Consider the following 21,742-nt stretch of genomic DNA (forward strand, 5'->3'; position numbering starts at 1 on the left):
TAGATTTTTTTTTGTTAAGATAATATTGAAAAACACTTACAATATTTTAAACTATTCATCATAATGTATCACTATGTAGCAATAATAATATTTAGATTATATCACATTATATACATTAATATTAATTAACAGCATCTATCAATTCGATTTTACAATACTTAAAATATTTATGCACTTATTATCCATCATTCTTCATTTAGTTTGAAGTATAATAATGTGTAGACCATAGAGGTACTACTAATTTTAATGTTTTTGCTCTCGACTAACATCCACTATACCTAATTTTATATATGATTATCCAAGTAGGTATCCAGTATTAAGTGAACGAAACACCCACGAATATGTTACCTATGTGTTTGTATGTTGGTTTTTTACAACTATTCAGTTTTTAAGTGAGTTAAGAGCATTTTTAATTTATGCTATATCGTATACACATAACTTGTTAAAAAATTGAACTATCGTAAAAAATCAACAAACACAGGTAATGTTCTTACCATCAAATTTCATAATAGGTTTATTCACTTTAGTTTTAAAACTAGCGAAACTAAACATGATCTGCTGAGCTTAAATTTTCTATGTTACGCACATATAAGACGGAGACAACACATGCGGGTGTTGCATTCTTTTAAAGGGATCAGAAACGGTGATTTTACCAATTCAGACTTCAATATCTATTCCCAAAATGAATAATCGATATTCAATTTTATTGTCATGATTACAATAGTTTACAAGACAAACCGAATAGGTTCCCAAGGACCCTGCTGTACTTAATTCCTTTGATTGTTTTCTACTGTAAAATGATACGAGTAAACGCTCAATATTAACTGAATAATACTTTAAGAATACAATAGATAAAATACATTTACTAGACTTATATACACAGACACACAGTTATAAAAATTATTTTTATTGATGTAAAATAAGGATTTGTAATAGAATACCACAAAATCATATCAAGCCCTCACCCTCCGTCCTAAGGTACTTAGTAAACAAAATATGTTAGCGGTACAACTGAAATTTTGTTGTCTATCAACAACAATTTTTGCCGCTAGTGAGGTAAAAAACAGACTTTCTTATAAATTGAGTTGTATAAATTACACACAACATTATATAATAATAATATTACTTTTAATTAGTAATTTCATAATTATATCAATATAATAATCGATAAATTAAAACTATAAAATTTTTTCGACTAACAACAACTTATAGTAATATTTGTTTTGTTTAAAAATATATAATATTAATATTGTAATTAAAAATAATAACTAGTAACGTAAAAAAGAACTAATAATAATAGAAACAGTCAATTTCATTATATGAAGACAAATAATAATAATAATAATAATAATAAAAAAATCAGACATCGATATAATAATATATAACGTTAAAATAAATAAAAGATTTAACAAAAAGTTGATTTAGTTCTAATCATATAGCATGGGTTAATATTTAACAACACAATTTCACAATACATTAGGTAATTTCAATTGTCACATACAACAGGTGGTCCCCTTAATTAAAAATGTTTACCCACTGTTCTATGAACTAAAATATACACAAATTTCTATATTTTAATTTAGATTTTGATGAAAGCATTAAACATGACAAGCAATAAAGGTAAACACATATATTTTAATCAAAACTGAAAAATTCTGAGGACGGTTGGTGCAATGTTTAACTAATAATGCAATTTAAAATGAAAAATATTAGATTAATAAGGAATAAATATGTGAATTTTGAATAAAGAATTTTATACCTCTGTGCCGTCCAGAATTTTTAGCATAATTAATATTTATAAACAGATACATTAATAAACAATATGATTATAGAGTTATACAAATTGTTAACAATTACATCAAATTCGTATTTACACTCGTCAATATAATAAAACAATATATAATGTTTGAATACATAGTGGAACACTAAATTGACTGGATTAATTTTATTTCAACTTGTCAATCGTATGACACAATATACATATTTAAGTGTGTAATTAATTTATCAGTAATTTTTTGTTAATGAGATATTAAACATTAAATGGACTAACCTGCAACATAGACTATTTATACTTACAACTTAAAATAATTTATAAATAATTTAACACAGTATATAAGTATACAATACAATTTTCTTTTCTAAACAACTAATAAAACTGTTTTTGTACTTAAAAATAAAAATAAAAATTGGCTTAATTTATTGTACTAATGCACAAAATTAGTGAAAATTAAAAACAAATGCATATTTTGTTGAGCAGACCCGCATTTAAAACAAATTGATTATATTTCAAGTTTTTTTTTTAATAATGGCACTTATATTTTTTAAATAAAGTAACTGCTTATTTGATCAAATTTTGTCTATAAAAATATAATTTTCTTTTTTAGCCAAACAATTTTTGAGTTTTTTTTCGTTATCATTAAATAAATTGTATATATCTTGCATCCAAGAGATACAGAATATAATATTTAAATTTATGAACACAAACACAGAACAACAATGAATTTAAAACTTCATTGATTAATTACAGAATTATAAAAGTTGTTTATATAAATATAAGATGTTAAATTTAAAGTTTCAATTTTCACAACACATTGAAAACAAATTAAACAATTTTTAAGTAAATATAGTACAACTTTTGAATATATAATTTGTATTGAATGGTTGTAATTATAAGTTATAAGTCATTATAAACATTAAAAATAACTTACACAAAATGTTACCATTGAACATTTTATAATAAAATGTAATGAGTAAAAATAAAATTTCAAACTTAAACATATATCTGTTAATTGTACTTAAAATATGCATACGATTAAATGGAATTGAAGTGTCCTGAATAATTAATTAAAAATGAATAACCACACATATCTATGGCACAAATATAATTAATAATTAAGCAATTTAAGTATACACTAAGTAAAAAATAATATACATAATAATTATATATTATAATGAAAACAACAGCTGTGAACTACATTAAAAGCAATTACAATAAGTTGAAAGACTTTTAAGGTGGTGGATTTGTCTATTGAGTTTAGAGATCGATATTATTATTATAATTAATTAATATACATGTTATGTTACACAACTATAATAATAATAAAACAGTTGAGGTAAGAATTATTAAATGTCAGTGCTATAACAAGTGTCAAGCAAGTGCTATTTATTAACATTTATAAATTAGTGTCCTTAACCTCAGTCTATGTATTGGTAAAAAAACCTTTAAACATGTTCATTCATTTTTTATTCAACTTCTTAAAACAATAACATTATTGTACAAAATGAAGTAAAAATAAAAATTTTGGTTATAAAAATAATCTATAAATGATGGTGATTTATAGATATAGTAATATCTATTATAATATTAGTCATGATCCAGTTACTTAATATTACTTGTAACAGAATATATCTTTGAGGTTTAAAGAATTATGATTTAATGTTGTTAGCTGGATGTCATAACACTATGAGTCTGTTGAGAAGGTGGCAATGTCGAAGAATCTAAAATTATAAACAATACAAACAACCTTAAAATATATGTATTTATTTTTTGGATAATAATGGATCTTTCTGGAGTAACGGCAAACTTATAAGTCATCTATTGTTTGGATCTATGTAACCACCAATTATGGTGAGTTAACTCTTCAATATTATATTAATAAAATAATTATTTGTTTCTATCATAATCATTTATATTTATATATATTATGTTCATAAATTATAACTAAAAATGTAAAACAATAATTTTTTCTAAATATTAATCTTACTTAATATCAATAGATTGCATTTAAAAGCAAAATAAATATTGATGATGAATGAATATTAATATTTATAATTTTGAGTAACACTGTGTTCCAAAGATTTCAATTTCCAAATGTATGAATTAATAGCTAAAATTACAGGCGGCGTTAATCCAGCAAGGTATTTAATTTCAGAAATATAATAGTATAATACTTGAGAAATATATCATTTAAGATGTTAGACCATGCCCTTTTTTTGTATATATAATCACCTCATTAGTAGTTACTGTTCTAGATATTTTTGTTGAAATTCAGTCTAGTACAAGAGCTCCTTGTGGAAACGTAAATTCTTACTTGGAGTATTGGTCGTAGAAGATTCACTAGGGCTATTTAAAGCACTTGCACTACTTGGAGTCAATGTATTGTGTGCCATAAGCTTTTGACGCACCTCTCGTATTTTGAGTTGCAACGATGATTTATTAGGGAAAATATCTGAGTGGTTAGCCTGAAATAAAAAAAATAGATCATTCATTTAATTATTATACAAAAATTATAATTAATTATTTACCTGAAATACTGAAGTTGATTGAGTAGAAGGAAACATGCCTTGTTCTTGAAATAGAGTCATAACTAATTGTCTTCTTTGCTCCAACATTTTTCGGTGTCCCTTTTCTGCAGCAGAACTATCATTTCGCCCACTAGGTGTTTTAGGTGTCCTGGGTGAAGCTGCCACTGTATCTTCTTGTTCTAATACTCCTCTATATGCTTCTGGATTAAAATCTGGACCAAAGAATGTATTTCCAACAAGTTTCCCAGATGATTTAGGAGTTTCCGCCTGAGTGTCACAATCAGGTAATTGCTTTTTGCGGAATGTTTGAGCATTGAATACATGGGGACTGGACGGTACTGATATTGCACTTGGTGAATTACATTCATCTGGTTTGAATTGTGGTAACGAGGAAAACTTCATTTCAAAGTTAACTTGTTCTAAAACACGGTCCATACCGTCTTCAATATTTTTTTTGAAAAAGCTTCGCTTAGCTGATGGTGACACTGGAATTTCATCAGTTGCATCTTCTACCAAATCAGAATCTTTATCAGGTAATGAATTTGGCAACGAATCTTGACTTGAAGATACTGAAAATATATGATAAATATTAGATTTTGGACATACTTTGATATTCTTAAATTCAACACATATTTTATAAATTATAGTTTCATATTTATGTACTTTAATTGCATATAAATCTATTTTCTAATCACATAATATATATATTATGAAACATTATGTTTCATAAAGTTGAATGCATTTATTAACTCAGTACTGATGTATTTCTCAAAACTTAAACAATGTATTTAGTTTTATATTTCAAAATATAGTTTATTTTAATTAGAATATTGTTGATTAAATTATTATGTTTTTACCAAACCATTGGAATAGCAGTTATAAACAACTAAATAGATATAACACATCATAATAAATGCTTAAACAGCATTAGATAGGTATATGAATCAATTAATGATTACAAATTAATATTGTAAGTTAACATTAAAATATTAAATATCTTAGTAAAATATGTAAATTCCAGGAACATAAAACAAATTTATATACAAGAATTTTATTTTTGAGATCCCTTCCTCTTTTTATTATTATGAAATCTTGAATCTTTTATAAATGAAAACAGAATACAATCAAAATTAATATACTAATTTTTACTCTAATAAAATAATAACTGAAAAATAATTAATTTCTTCCACTCTAAACGGCTCCTGGATGTACCCAATATTTTATCAAACATACACTTTTATACCTCTTCCTATAATAATCAAAGCCATAATCTTTTCTATATTTCTTTCCATTTCACATCTTATGGGTAAAACTATCCTTAATTTATATAATATGATAAGTTCCATTAATAAGGAGCCTTCTAATATAATTCAATATTAAATATTAATTACATTAATTATTTTGTGTATTATAGTTTGTTATATACTTTAAAATTGCCATTGACATTAATAAACAAATAATAATTATTAGTAAGTTAGATTATTTTGACCTAATTTGAATACCTTATGTTACAGAGGTCTCCAACCTACGGCCCGGTTAAATTTAGCCCACCGTAAAAAAAGGTTGGAGACCCCTGTTATATTACATCCTATATTACACATAATTAATTCAAATTTACATAGGGGTAACTGAGTCAAAATTCATCTGGACAATCAAAATTCTACTAGATTACACTTTTATGTTTAATTATATTACTAACCCATAGATTGTCTTCTTTGTAAAGGAGCTTTGCCTAATTGTGCTGGAGTGGGAGCAAGAACAAATGGTTTTTCTTCTATTTCATTTTTTGATGTTTCCTCCTAAAATACAATCATCATTAATATTATACAGTTACCAAATATTTAAAACAATATTAACAGACCTTAGAATTGTCATCTTTAAAATCAAATATTATTGGTGAACTATTTTCTTTAGAATCTGCATACTGTGACTTCTCAAAAGACATTAGATTTTCATCATTATCAGCTCTTATTACAATATCTGGATCTCGTTTTTCTATATTAATTTATTAATTTACATTTAATATAATATAATAATTTATACAAATCATTTAATCAGTGATCCCCTTTACGTAGGTTAGTAATAATGAACAGTTGTACATTTTTATATTTTTAATTACTATCATTAATAATAATATATGTGATTCGTAAGTAATTTTCAAAAATTACATTTGACCCTTTCTAAGGTCCTAGTGAGGATCACTGATTGCAACACAACAAAAATTGGTAATTTATTAATTACCTGTGGTATTGGTATTCTTTATGGTAGTCCCAGTTTCACTAAAATAACAAACAAAATATTATAACGCATTAATGAGAAAAAAATATTAATTAATTACTGGCACTTTAAGAAATTGGATTATAACAGGGGTAGCAAATTAATTTGACACTATGTACCATAAATTACCATTTTTGAGCATATCATTAAATTATAAAAAAATGTATAAATTTATTTATATAAGATAATATATTGAATTTAATTTTTATTTAGGTACTTACTTTGTATTAATGACTAATGGATTATTTTGAGTACTGACAATAACAGTAGAAGCTTGTGTTGTTTTCACAGGCTGTGGTTGATTCAATGATGTATCTGTAGATAATAATTTATTTTAAATAAATAAATTAACTGTTATATTATAAATATATATTTTACTTGTAAATGTTTGTTGTGGCAAATATATGTTTGGTAATCGACTGGGTATCAAATATTGTACAGTGGTTGTTTCATTATTTCTTGTTGATGGATTCCCATTATCATTACCTTTGGCTACTAATAAATTAGTAACTAAAGAAGTAGATGAGTCACCAGAATTCAAAAATGCCAATGTTACTGATTGTTGTTGAAACCCTGATGACTGTTTAGCAGCAGTTTGTATCAATACAGGTCGACCGCCTATTACTTGTCTAACAGAACATGTAGGTTTTTGTTCAGTTTCTTTGTTTGGTGAAGATGTATAATGAAATATATTCTGTTGTGATAAGGGTGTTACAACAATTTTTGAGTTAACAGTTGTTGTAGTAGTTGGTTTATTATTGTTCCATTCAGCAGTTGATGCTGCCCAAGCATTCGTATTTATCAATTTTGTTTGATTCCAAGTTTCGGATCCAGACGATGTCCATGCAGTAGATTCAGTTGTTTGTTGAGGAAATTGATCAGAAGGATTTTTGATTTTTGGTGAAGCTGGCATTAACTTGAATGCACCACCAGTAGGTTGAAAAGGAGAAACTCCTACAGGATTAATAGGGGAATGATATGGATACACAATTGGAGTAGTTGGTTCTCTTGAATTAACTGTTTTTGGTTGATACTTTGAATCTGATGATCCTGTAGATACCAATCTAAAAAATAAATATTTATTCAACATGGTTTATAATTGCATTGTTTAATAATACATACAAATATTTATACTAAAAAACCTTAAACCTAAATTATATTTTAATTTAAAATACATGAAGAATTATTTTAAAATAATTTATAAGTAGATACATTAAAGATAAATAAATGTGTAGATCAGTAGAAATTTTAAAAAATTACTATTTTGTTATTGTATAACATATTACACATTTTTTAAATTAAATTATATAAGTGTCTATTTACCTAGCTTTTATAGGTTTTGGTCGACAAGTCACTTCACTTGAACTAGTTGATTTAACAGGACTAAACCGTTGTTGAGGAAATGTTTTATTGTCATGTAATGGTTCAGCATCACTTTGAGATTCAGTATCAGAATCTGTTACTTTTTCTTTACATTTTAAATCAATTTCAGAACTTTCAACAACAACCTATAGAATATATAAAAAATATATTTTAAATAATGTAAAATGTTTTTAAAAAAAAGACACACAAACCATTTGTTCATCTTCTGAATCATTTTTCATTTCAACATCAGCGTCTTTTTTTTCTTGAACTTTTTGTTCATCAGCCATTTCTATAGTTACTTCAACCATAGGATCATGATCTAATGGAGTATGTTCATCAGTAGATCCTAACTTAGATCGACCGCTACCACTTGACTTTCTTCTATCTTTGCTACACCACTTCCACTCTGGATGTGCTTTAAAATGTGCTTCTTTAACTTCAGAAGCTAATTCATGATACTTTTGTTTTTGATCTGGATCTAATGCATACCACCATTCTCCAAGAATCTTTGATACTGTTCTATTATCTTGATTTGGGTGTCGTTGATGAACCAAAGCTCTATGTCTTTTACTAAATATCATAAATGCATTCATAGGTCGTCGTATACGATCTTTAGCTTTTGTTAGTGGACTTTGTGGTTCTTTAGTGTTTTGTAAAGCACTAAGAGATTGGGTTCTACGTTTGCCAGCTGCAGTATTAGGATTTTGATCATCAGTGTCACAAGGTTCTTGCTCAAACACATCATCATCGTCAACATCAGGAGACTCAGCTGGTGGTGGAGTTAAAATAGGTGGAGCTGATAAGGGGGGAGATAGAGATTTTGGTATTGAAGTAATATTCGGTTGGACTACTTCTTCTGAATTTAGTATTGGCAATAATGTATCCCAAGAATAAACAGTTAAATTTCCATTTTCATTGTCTAAAATAAAAATAATAGAATAAATGTATTATTTATGAATAATATTAATACAAACATACTATTATATATATAAATTTTAACTATAAAAATATAATTACTTGTCAATGTGGGGTTAGGTTCAGGTGGATCTTCTTTTCTTTCATCCACAATGGGTAATACAGGTAATAATTCAGTAGGATGAACAATTACTTGTTGAAGTACTGAGTTTTTATTTTGATAATCCTGATATTCATTCTGAAGAGTGGTGTAATTATGTTTTGTTACTACAGAAGGTGTTGTGATTACGTTTGGAATGTTTTGAACTCTTTGCTAAATTTTAAAAAATAAGTAAATATTTATTTAAATAATAAAATAAAAAACTACTTTTCTTACTTGATGATATCCAGTAGTATGTAATAAATGTTGTGTAAACGAAACATTATTGACAGCAGGTTCTTTCTTTATCACAGATTCTTGAAAAACAATATTATTATTGTCTCTATTATAAACTTCATTGTTTTCACAAATTCGACCGTATGCATCACTAGCTGTATTCTATTCATTAAATATTAAGAATAAATTGATTGATTTTTTATTTATTAATTATTGTAAATACTTAATATTTATTGCACTAACCATTTCAACGGTGGTTAATGCTTTTTCTAATATATGACCATGTTGTTGAGATGAAACTACAACACTTGGATGTCTTTCTACTTGCCACTGAGTTGCAGGTTGATTTGTGTGTTTAGTTTGTTGTTGAGGTGAAGATAAGATTCCTCTCCAACATATTTGTGATTGAGAATTCACAATACTCGATTTAGGTTGTATGGTATGAGGTGAAATTCTGATAACACTAGTTTGACTTGAAGTTGGCATTGACTCATGTAAGCCATGTTGTGTTTTTGGTCTCAACAATTCTGGCCTGAAAATAATATTTATTTATTACTAACAGTTTACAATAAATTATTTAAGAACAAATTATTGATTACAAAATCTTGAGTATTCTGAGTACATTCTAAACACTAGTCTTGATATTGAAATTAATAATCAATAATAATTAGGGCTAGATTTATATGTAAATACATATTTTCACTGGGACATGATAGATAAATTTTGACAATTATTTAATTAATTTCAAAAAGTTTTTGTAAAAATGAGCTACATTTCATTTTACATATTTTACAATTCTTCCATTCTTGCTTTAAAATTTAAAAATACATATTGTTATAAATTGAAATCAAGATAATTAATAATTTATTTTTTTATTTAGCTACTGATATTTATTAATTTTAAAAGTATAGTTATTTAATTATTATTTCATAAGACTTAATTAAATTTTAAATAATACATTAGGATAATATATATTATTTTGAGATTTTTACTATACATTTTTGTTGTATAAATACATAATAATTAGTCTTAGGTTATGGATAATTTTAGTAAATACATGAAACATAAAAATAGATTATTTTGGTGTCCTACTATTTTTTTTATAAAGATTAAGTTTATTGACAAATAAACTCTAAAATCAATGTAAAAAATATAAAACAATACAGTAAAGAAATAATCATAAATATACCAAAAGAGCTTGATTTTCTCAGTTGAAGCATTTTTAAAATTTTAAATTTATGATTTAAAATATTAATTTATAAAAAATTTTGAACTCAATGAGCATAATAAGAATTATCTAGTATTAAAATTATAAGTCTCTAAGTTTTTATAATAAATACCCAAGTATAAAAATCTCACAAAAAAAAAGAAAAATGGTCATATTTTATTTAAACCGCAATTCTTATTTTTAATTCATCTAAAAATGTATTTGGAATTAGAATAATAATATTATTTGTAAAATATGTTGAGTCTTTTGGTGACTTTTAAAAAAAGTCTTAAAATATTGAACTCTATAGCTAAGTCACTTTAATAGAGTACCAAAAGAGCACCAGGTAAGTAAACAATCAAACTGGCGTCATTTTTATACATAACATAGCTCATATACGCATATTTATTTATTATAAAAAAAAGTGTTCATAACACTGAAATTATAAATTAAATATAATATAAAAGAAAATCAAAACACTGTTTTGTTGTAAAATTATAATTAATGAAGATTTTAAATTTTTTAAATTAAATAATAAAGAAATACTTTAAAGAAATCTGACAAAAATATATGTAAGATTTTTAATTGCCCAAATTATGACATAGATAACCTACTTAAATAGTTGAATTTTACTTCAATAAATTATTTTAAGAATAGATTTGTAAAAATAAAAAATTGATTTTATCTCAAAATAATATTAAAAGTAATATGTAAATAAAATATATATATTAATTTTCATACTTTACGAGTTGTTGTTGCTGCCTAAATTGGTTAGTAGAATTATTGTTTATGGCAGGTGGAGTAGCTAGTCCAGTAGGTGTTGTGGAAGGATAATTTTGATTTGCTGGCAAAATAATGGGTAGGAACATATTTTGACGGGATCCAACTGTAAGTGGTGATTGTGTGTTATTATTACCACCTAATGGACAAGGGGAAGAATATAATGGCGTTCCAGATCTTGAACTTCCTAATGAAACTGTAAAAATAAGCATTTAAATTAATAAATTATATTTTATTTGAACAATGGTTAAAAAATATTCTTAAAAAATTATCTATTTTGAAATAAAACAATTCGAAAACGCTAGATTAATTATTACGTTGTATACCAAGCATGTTGGCAGCTTCCGTTTCATCTGGGTCAAAGCGGCCAGCCAATCGTCGTTCAGAAAAACTAGGAGAAGTTTGAGATTCCCGTGAAGTCTCATCTCCATCTATGGTACTTCGATTTCCTCTAAAATGGTTTACAAATTAAAAATATTTAGCTAACTAAATAAATATATATATACATTAATTATTAATTATATAATCAAATACCGTGTAAAACTCGTACTACTTGAAGCACAAGATCTTAAACTACTGCCTTTTAAACTTAAGTGTCGAGAACAGTATCCTCTTCTTTGGGACTCTTTTGAGCAACCTTCTTTTGAACATAATCGTCGCCATTGTTTTCCATTAAACTTTTTTCTTATTCCACTTGGTGTTGTTACAATATCTCCTTTCTTATACTTATGAGGGGATGTGATCTGAGATCTTGGGGTAACTGGAGTAGATCTAGGTGTGGTGCTACCTCCATGATCTAATATACTACATGTACTACCTCTGCTTTGCATACTACTCCTTTTACTACTTCCTGATAATTTACCAGCATCTAAAAACAAAAACAAAAATCAAAATTTGAAAGATATAATTGGAAACAGATATTTTATTTTAAAGATATATAATTATTTTAACTATATTTGTTCTATTATTATTATAAGAGCTATCCTAAAACTAAACAGTTAAATTTCTTCGATTACTAAAAGAAAAGGATCAAGTAATTAATGTTATATAATCTTCATAATAGAATGAAGTATCAAGATAATTATTGTGGTTAGCTATATAGTTAAAATAAGAAAATATGAAATGTTAATTTTATTTATAACTGAAAATAATAAAGAAAGTAAAGGGTTCATTATGGAAGTAAAATCAAAAGATAACGGATTGAAAATAATTTAATAAGTATTTAAGTAGCACTTAGTTAATTATTATAAAATGCATATAAAGGATATGAATTATTGAAAGTTGATTTGAAAAATTAACTATGATCAAAAATGTTATTCAGAAATCATACTGACCACAAGATTTATATATTATATACATCAAAATAATATATTTAATATATTATTTAGATAAAGATCAATCCATTTGTATAATCTAATAACTAAGATATTTTATTGTGTAAGTAAATTTTTACAATATACAAATAGAACTCTGAATAAAAATGACAATATTTTAATTGTACTCGATAAAGAAGAAAGAATATTAAATGTGATGTATTAAAATGTACAAGTCTTATTTTTACGAGATTTAAATTTTGTATGTTAAACTTACCAGCATCTGACATAAATAATATGTCTTCTCGCCGGAGATCATCATCACTTTCACAGAAATCATCAAAATGGCGATTATTTATAGGTTGTAAAGGAGAAGATACTGAAGTTTGATAATAATTGGCTGGCTCATTAGTGATAGGTGGTGTAGGTTCTCGTATTAATGGAATATGACCATTGGGTACATCATGTTCAAGTTCATCCCACCATGGTGGTAACAGTAAGCGAAGATCTGCTCTTTTCACCACATATTCTTCATTGTTACCAGATACAACACTTACAACAAATCTTACAGGGCTAGTAATTATTTTTTGTACAACACCTTCAATAAATACTCGTGGAGCCAAATGTCCTTCGTCTGGTTGAGAACCAGCAATTCGAACACATACCCTTGCACCAATATTAACCTATAAAACAAAATTATAACCATATAAATACAATATACATTAAAAATAAATATATTTTCAAAATGTATTAAGCTGAAAACAAAAACTAGTCTTGTATTTATTCAAATTTTGTTAAAAATTTTAATATTGACGTAATTTTTTAAATTAACTTTGTTCATTAGCTTTAAATTTAATATATTGCTAGCAAAATTCAATTCTACAATTAAGATAAAGGATAGATAGATAGTTATAAGATTAGAAACATAAGCCTATTTATTTTTAATATTTAATATTTATAAAATACCCAGTATTTGTGATAATTTTTAATTTTCAAAAAAATAGTTAAAACGTTAAATTAAATAACACTAAGGGCGGCCGTTCTTACAAAGTCCAGTGAGTATCTGATAACGCTAATCGGATATGCAACATTTAGAACAGCAATAATATTATAAATAAAACAATTTATAAATTGTAAAATTGCTGGACGTCAAAAAAAAAAAAAAAAAAATGTTAAATTTAACTATGTAAATGCAATTTTTTTCAGTTAGAGCTAATACAAAATGAATAATCATTTTTAATCATACATGCCTTAATATATCATCATCATTGTTTACCATATAGGTTTTGGAATCAAAATTTCCAAATAAATTATTACAATAGAATTAAATTTAAATAATATAATGTTTAAAATTAAAAAATTTCCAAGAATCATTTTTTTTTCAGTTAGAGCTAATACAAAAATGGATAATCATTTTTAATCATACATGCCATAATTTATCATCATTATTGTTTACCATATAGATTTTGGAATCTAAATTTCCAAATAAATAATCCCAATAGAATACAATTTGAATAATAGGTACACCTAATATTTAAAAATAAGTTATTTTCAAGAATAATTTTTTCAGTTAGAGCTAATACAAAATGAATAATCATTTTAAATCATACATGCCATAATGTATCATCATAATTATTTTCTAAATAGAATTTTTAATTTTTATTTTCTGTATTATAAATATTGTAGAGCGAAATTTGAATAATATTTAAACTTAAATTGTTCACTAATTATACAATCACCTTCTATTAATTTGCAAATTTGGAAATAAGTAAAAATATGATAGACTGTTAAATAAATGTTAAAATTACTTAGGTAATTATAATTTTTTCAGTTAGAGCTAATACAAAAATGAATAATCATTTTTAATCATACATGCCATAATATATCATCATCATTGTTTACCATATATTTTTTAAAATCTAAATTTTCAAATAAACAATTCCAATGGAATAAAAATTTGAATAATAAGTATACCTAATATTTAAAAATAAGTTATTTTCAAGAATCTTTATTTTCAGTTAGAGCTAATACAAAATGAATAATCATTTTAAATCATACATGCCATAATGTTTCATCATCATAGTTTACCATATATTTTTTAAAATCTAAATTTTCAAATAAATAATCCTAATAGAATGAAATTTGAACTATATAATGTTTAAAAATAAGTTATTTTTAAGAATCTTTTTTTTTCAGTTAGAGCTAATACAAAATGAATAATCATTTTAAATCATACATGCCATAATGTTTCATCATAATTATTTTCTAAATAACATTTTTAATTTTAATTTCCTGTTTTATGAATATTGTAGGGCGAAATTTAAATAATATTTAAACTTAAATGTTCACTAATTTTACTATCACCCTCTAACAATTTGCAAATAAGTAAAAATATAATAGTCAGTTAAATAAATGTTAAAATTACTTATGTAATTATAATTTTTTCAGTTAGAGCTAATACAAATATGAATAATCATTTTTAATCATACATGCCATAATATACATATCATCATCATTGTTTACCATATACTTTTTAAAATCTAAATTTCTAATAAATAATCCTAATAGAATGAAATTTGAACTATATAATGTTTAAAAATAAGTTATTTTTAAGAATCTTTTTTTTTCAGTTAGAGCTAATACAAAAATGAATAATCATTTTTAATCATACATGCCATAATGTTTCATCATCATAGTTTACCATATATTTTTTAAAATCTAAATTTCTAATAAATAATCCTAATAGAATGAAATTTGAACTATATAATGTTTAAAAATAAGTTATTTTTAAGAATCTTTTTTTTTCAGTTAGAGCTAATACAAAAATGAATAATCATTTTTAATCATACATGCCATAATATATCATCATCATTATTTACCATTTCGGTTATGGAATCTAAATTTTCAAATAAATAGTTCCAGTAGAATGAAATTTAAATATAACATTTAAAAATAAGTTATTTTCAAAAAATCATTTGTTTTGTTTTGCTTGATTTTATACAAAAAATGATTAATCATTTTTAATCATACATATTCTAATACATCATTATTCGTCACGATTAAAATAATATTATTATGTTTCAAATTGTAAGAAATTGAACAAATAAACCTAAGCTAACTGGTTTTAGATAACAAAACTAATATATCTTGTAAAATATCATTATTTTTTACAATTCAATATAATTTGGACATGAATCGTGTATTATTTCATATACCTATAATTTTTAAATGTGAAAAATCAAAAATTAACACATTTTTGTTTTGTATAAAGCACATAAGTCATAAAATTATAAAAATGAATATCTATATTCTCAATTATCTATGTACCTAGTAGCTACTAACCAACTTAAAACTGTTTTAACGTCGTTATATACCATAGACCTTATACTAATAGATAGGAACCAAATGTACGATTTGTATTTCAATATAGGGGGCACTTGTTAAGTAAATCATTTCTACAATACAATACTACACTAACATGCAATAGTTTGTATTATAATATAGGTTATGATCAATATGATCAATACATATAATAAAGTAACTATAGTTAATTGCAAAGGTTGTACAATAATATGCATTTTTCTGTGATTATGTGTTAATATATATTTGTAATGGTAAGCATGCACATTTGTCGTCCAGATGGGCTATATTACTGAGTACACATTGACACAATTCTCACAATGCCACAGTATTTTCGGTTTCAGACTATTAGTATAAGATCTATATTATTATAGATTCTAAAATCTAAATCTCCAGTTATAATTAAAACATATATATACTTATGCATAACATACTTGACTTAAAGATGGACTGGCATCACTGATAACATCATATTTGCTAGCATTTATAACGTCTTTAAATGAAACATATCGTTGTCCTTCATCTGAATAGTCAAATTCTATCCATACATCACCATTTGATGTTGCTTGTCTAATGAGACCTGGCAAATAAACGCCATCTTTTTTAGCCAATACTCTATGATCAGTCCATTCTTGTAAGTCAACACCAAGTCTTGGTGTTTCATCATGTCCATTTGTATATGTAGCCTCCTCATTTTGTTCAGAATGATCTTCAACAATTACTGGCACATCAGCATAGTTAGGTCGGTCAAATCCATCAAGTCTAGAATAATCAACAGCCATAGACTGAGGTGGTACAACGACAACACTGGCTACACAACTGGTGTTGCATTGTTTTTGAACAGGTAAAAGTGGATCAGACACAGGATCACATTCTTCAAGTTGAGATAAATCAAATTTTCGTTTCTTTGGCAATTTTTTAACTGTAGTTTGGTTATTGTTGTTATTAACATTGACTGAGATATTGGAATGGCAGTTGACTAGGTCCATGTTGTCGTGCGGATTCATCAATGGGTTTATTTTAGGGTATGTCTGTCCGCAATTTTTCATCTCTCCAAATCTGTAAAAAAAAAAAAATTAAAAATAATATAAAAGTAGTAGTCAGTATAAATGATATATTTTCTATAATAATTTATAAATAACATTAATAATCATTAATCATAATATATTTTTGTGTAGGTACCTATAACAAAACTAATATAAATAGATTTACCTACTAGAATAATAATCAAATATTTTAGATCTATCTATTTAATTTTATAATTTTAAACGTTTTTATTTTATCAGTTGGTACTAAAATATACCTATTTTGTAGATATTTTAATGGTACTTATATGGCTATTTCAAATTAAAATTGAATACCTTTATATTTCTCAATCGTTGAAATAAATCAAATACTCAACCAAATAGTTAGGTATAAGTATAAAATGAATTATATGTATAATAGGTACTATTATTAAAGTTTATAAGATAGAGAAGATAGCACAAAGTTTGATAAAAGGTAGATTTGAATTTCGACCTAAGTATTTGGTATATTTTCAGTAAAATATAATTTGATAAGTAATAGTAATAACTAGTAAGGTAAATAAATAAAAGTACCTACATATTATATTTTATACATACTGAAAACTGATTCGTTTAAAACCTTTTTTGAACAAAAAATATGTAGTAAGTAAATTAATAACAATATCCAATTTATATAAACTACATCAATATCAAATTTAATATAAAAGCTCATTTTTTTAAAGTAAATTATTTATTTTTAAAAGGAAAACTAATTATAATAAAAGTACTTATAAAATATATTGTAACCTATAGTCATACAATTTGATAATGCTGACAAATATCCATAAGATACATGTTTTGTTTGCTGCATACATGAATGTTAAATAAACTGTAGGGGTTTGTTGATACTAAAAGTATAGGTAATTATACCTTATAAGAAACACATAATAAAATAATTATATTCATTCAACAGTTAAGCTAATTTATATGATAAATACAAGAATTGTAATAAATGTAATGCCACGTTTTAAAGCAAAAATTTACTAATATAGCAGTAAAAAAAAAAATCAGTGTAGGTACTCTAAGTAGGTAACATACCTAGTTAAAAATCAATAGGTAATTTTAAATTAATTTACATATTATTCATAGAAAACAAACTCAATGGAATAATTTTATTAATTATTTGTTTTGTTTTTATTAACTGGATAGGTGAACAGGTAAACTATAAAAATAAATCTAAATAAATTGACCTTGCAAAAGTTGCAACTAACATTGTATAAGTTAAAAACTATACAATATAGTAATATATTTGTATGAGGATACAATTTAAAGCTAAATTTGTAGTCTAAGATAATTTTTTAATGTTTAAGATTTAAGATGTATACTTTATTGTTTAATAAAAAAAATCAAGACATGGGTATAATACACAATAAACGCAAACAAGTTAGCTTATGATATGACTATAAAATAACTAAAAAGTATTAAGCAAACGTCATCACACTATTTTTATCATTCTGATCCATGCATTACAAATTTGCATACTGCAGAACTAGCCTTGTGTTATTTGAGATTTAGTTAACCAATTATTCTTGAAGTTGGGAACATTATCTATGATCTTATGTTGGCTTTTTTTAGACAAGTTACGAGTATGTACAATTTTATAATTTAAAAAAATCACATAATATTTTTGATAAGTTTGATAACAGATTAATTCATAATAATACTAATGCTACCTATAACTACACAAAATTGGTTCTGTTGTAACACAAATTGCTATGCTGCGTGTGGGTGAGAGAAAAAATGAGCCGTCATGCTGAGAAGTACTTAATGCAATACATGGAATGTAACATTAGCAAAAAAAGAATATTTTGGGTCAAAAAACATACATTGGTGGATTTATATAAGACGGTTGCAATACCTGAATGTATAATATTAATACCTATTTTGACTGATATTTAATAACAACTAACCACAGAACAGTCACGATCAATCGTACCGCAGTAGTCGTAATTGATGTGTATATCAATGATGCCTTTAAGCCATGATACGAATAAACGGTACGACCGAAAGTAAACAAAAATATATAAATATGTAGTAGTAGTACTATACATGAAGTATGGGAAAACGAACGGTGGTCAGTGTGCACTGTGCATGGTGATGGATGGTATATTTTCGAAACAACCAAACAGGAAAATAATATGTGGTCACCAGTCGCTGTCATAACGGTGGGGAGGGGGCAATATATTTTTGACGAAAATGCTGGCAAGTGGTATCGCGACAATCGCGTAGTTTTTGAATCCTGAGAAAAATTTCACACAACAGGTAATCGCACATGACGACGACGAAGAAGACGTGCTCAAAAATACGAGTGCGCGTGTTTAAATTTCAAACATTCCAACAGTTTACGAATGGTAAACCATATTAGACTCGGTTTATCTCCCGACGAGTCGTGAAAAATGTGTTATCACTGAACGCCGCGCACTAGCGCAACAGATGATTAGAATAGCTGGTGTATTGGCCTGCGGGAACAAAGGATGAATGAATCGAATAGTATGAGCGACACATACACACACACACACACGCGCACAATCGGGACGATTATTAATTAGTATTAATTTCCCAATTAACAACGAGTTACGTTACCGGCGATGGACCCCGCCGGAGGATTCGTGGAAGGGCGAACGCTTCGGGTCGCAGAATCACCGCGACGATCGTTATCGCGCGCATACATAATAATATTTAATAAATCAATTACCCGATGTGGACGTCGCGAAGAACCTACGATCGTTGTCGGTCGGGCGGGCAGCCGTCGCCGATGACGACGAGACGTTGGTCCGCCGCTGTCCGGTCGCAGCAACCCCGTACCGACGGCATACCGATTGACGACGACGACGATCCGTGTAGCGGTGGCGATACGGTTGGCACGTACGGCGGGCGGCAGGCAACAACAATCGCGTTGATTACGCGTAATTATTGATAGCCGCGACTGTCGGCCGAGAGACCGAAATACGATTTTCGAATTAATATAAAAAACGACGACGACGACGTCGGATTTACATAATATCAATTGTTTGTTTACGACATAATAACGATAATAATGTGTATTATTATGTCGAACACGGATAACTACGCGCGCGCGCGCCGAAAATACGACGACGGATCTCGCGAAAATCAAAAATATCCTTCTCGGCAGCGGCGGCGACGCGGGACGGGAGAAGCGCCGATGATAATACGGGAGAAAGAAAAAAAAACTGCTCTCGGAGGGTACAAAACGAATCGGGCGCGCGCGCGCTACGTCTGCGGCGGCGGCGGCGGCGGCGGTGGTGTCGCTGTCAAACGCGCACGGAAACCTATGCGCGTACGTGAAGCCTCTACGGCAGCGGTACTAAACTCGAGACGGGGCCCGGCCGCGGTCCTCGTCGTCGTTTACAACGCGCGCGCTTGTGTGTGCGTGTGCGCGCGCGCGCGCGTACCTCGGTGGTCGCGTGGCCGGGTGCGAGGTGGCGCGCGGGGCGCTGTTGTTTCACAATTGATTGGAACGGCGACGGCCGCAACACAAAGCGGCGAGAGCGGTGTGCGCGAAGGACGGATAGAACGTGGACCGCGCGGTGTCGGTCCGTCTCGCTCGCTCTCCCACGCGCGCCCCTCCCTCCCCGGCACCCCTCCATCCCCTGCGCCCCTACCACCCCGCCCGTCCACCGAGGGCCGGCGGTAACGTACACGCCGACGCCGGACGTAGTATGCGCGTAGTACGCCGTAGTAGTGTGTCGTAGTACGTACGGTATAATAAATTCATGTGTATGTGTGTAGTAGTTGTTGTTATAGTAAAACGCGCGTCCCGACGATTTCGTAGCGCGATACCGCCAGCGCGGTTTACAGTGTGACCGCGACGCGCGCGCCGAACGCTCGCGGCCGTCGTGTGCGGGGCACGCACTGCGAGCGGCCGACGACGTCGCGTGTTACGCGCGCAGGGACGTCGGAGCCGGTTTAGCGCGGCTTTTGACTCGGACGAAATATGCGGCAAGGCCCCCCGCCGGGTCTACGACCGCCGTCTCGGCGGCAGATGCTCCTGGCGTATAGTAGGAACCTACCTACGTTATATATATATATATAGTTGACGCCAATAAAGAAAGAAATTCCCTTTTCTCTTTCACCCCGACTCTTTGGCTGTCCGTAGGGACCTTAGCTCATAAACTATATATTATATAGTATGCATGGGTCTAAGGGTAGGGGACACGCTGGTAGTCGGCACGATAATATTGTATTATAATTTATAAACCCACGTTTATAAAACGGACACTACACGACCCCGACTACAATTCGTTACCTTACTACACACAGCGTAACGATAATCAAAAAAAAAAAATTCGTCCCAATATATTATGTGGCACAAATTGTTATACGTGCGCATAATGTACGCCACTAGGCCGCTGTCGCAGTCGATCGATGGCCGACTGACCCAATTCCGTCAAAGTTCCTATACGACGCCGTTGCTGCGTGGTTTCAGTGGCAGTGCACATATATTATTATATAAATATTAAAATTGCGACGCCGACGCGCACCTGTGTGCGAGACTCTCACTCGGGCTCACCCACCCCCTCCCCCGTGCGCACCGCCTAAGGACCTTTAATATTACGTTCTCTGTCCCCTATCGCGCATGTTTATTGTATAAGGGATGTATCGTTTGAGACCCCCTGCCGACGGTCTTACAACATATATGTATATTATATAACGCAGATAACTGTGTGGCCCGCGAAGATTCAGCAGTGGAGTCGTGGATACCGCCGAATCACGATAATATATATTGTTATTGAAGCGATGAATATTCTTAGAATCTTGA

General features: G+C 28.5%; 1 protein-coding gene across 3 annotated transcripts; it reads right to left on the reverse strand.

Moving 5' to 3' along the window:
• Positions 1-886: 886 nt before the first annotated feature.
• Positions 887-20,301, reverse strand: LOC114119392 (putative transcription factor capicua). 3 transcript variants are annotated; one of them, XM_050199496.1, is made up of 19 exons: positions 19,658-20,301; positions 16,333-16,957; positions 12,816-13,221; positions 11,760-12,093; positions 11,543-11,676; positions 11,187-11,421; positions 9,482-9,770; positions 9,239-9,400; positions 8,965-9,175; positions 8,157-8,866; positions 7,906-8,090; positions 6,961-7,646; positions 6,804-6,897; positions 6,547-6,584; positions 6,167-6,300; positions 6,005-6,104; positions 4,306-4,874; positions 4,092-4,242; positions 887-3,498 (listed from the first exon to the last, which is right to left on the reverse strand). In XM_050199496.1, exons 2-19 carry the CDS (start codon positions 16,945-16,947, stop codon positions 3,443-3,445), a joined length of 5,109 nt encoding a protein of 1,702 aa, XP_050055453.1. In that variant the 5' UTR covers positions 16,948-16,957; positions 19,658-20,301; the 3' UTR covers positions 887-3,442. The 3 variants fall into 3 exon arrangements, with proteins under 3 accessions (XP_050055453.1, XP_050055455.1, XP_050055454.1); XM_050199498.1 differs by having other exon boundaries at positions 4,010-4,242; XM_050199497.1 differs by having other exon boundaries at positions 11,552-11,676; positions 19,658-20,300.
• Between the last annotated feature and the right edge of the window lie 1,441 nt (positions 20,302-21,742).

This window comes from Aphis gossypii, chromosome 2 (assembly GCF_020184175.1).
Source record: "Aphis gossypii isolate Hap1 chromosome 2, ASM2018417v2, whole genome shotgun sequence".
NCBI lineage: Eukaryota > Metazoa > Arthropoda > Insecta > Hemiptera > Aphididae > Aphis > Aphis gossypii.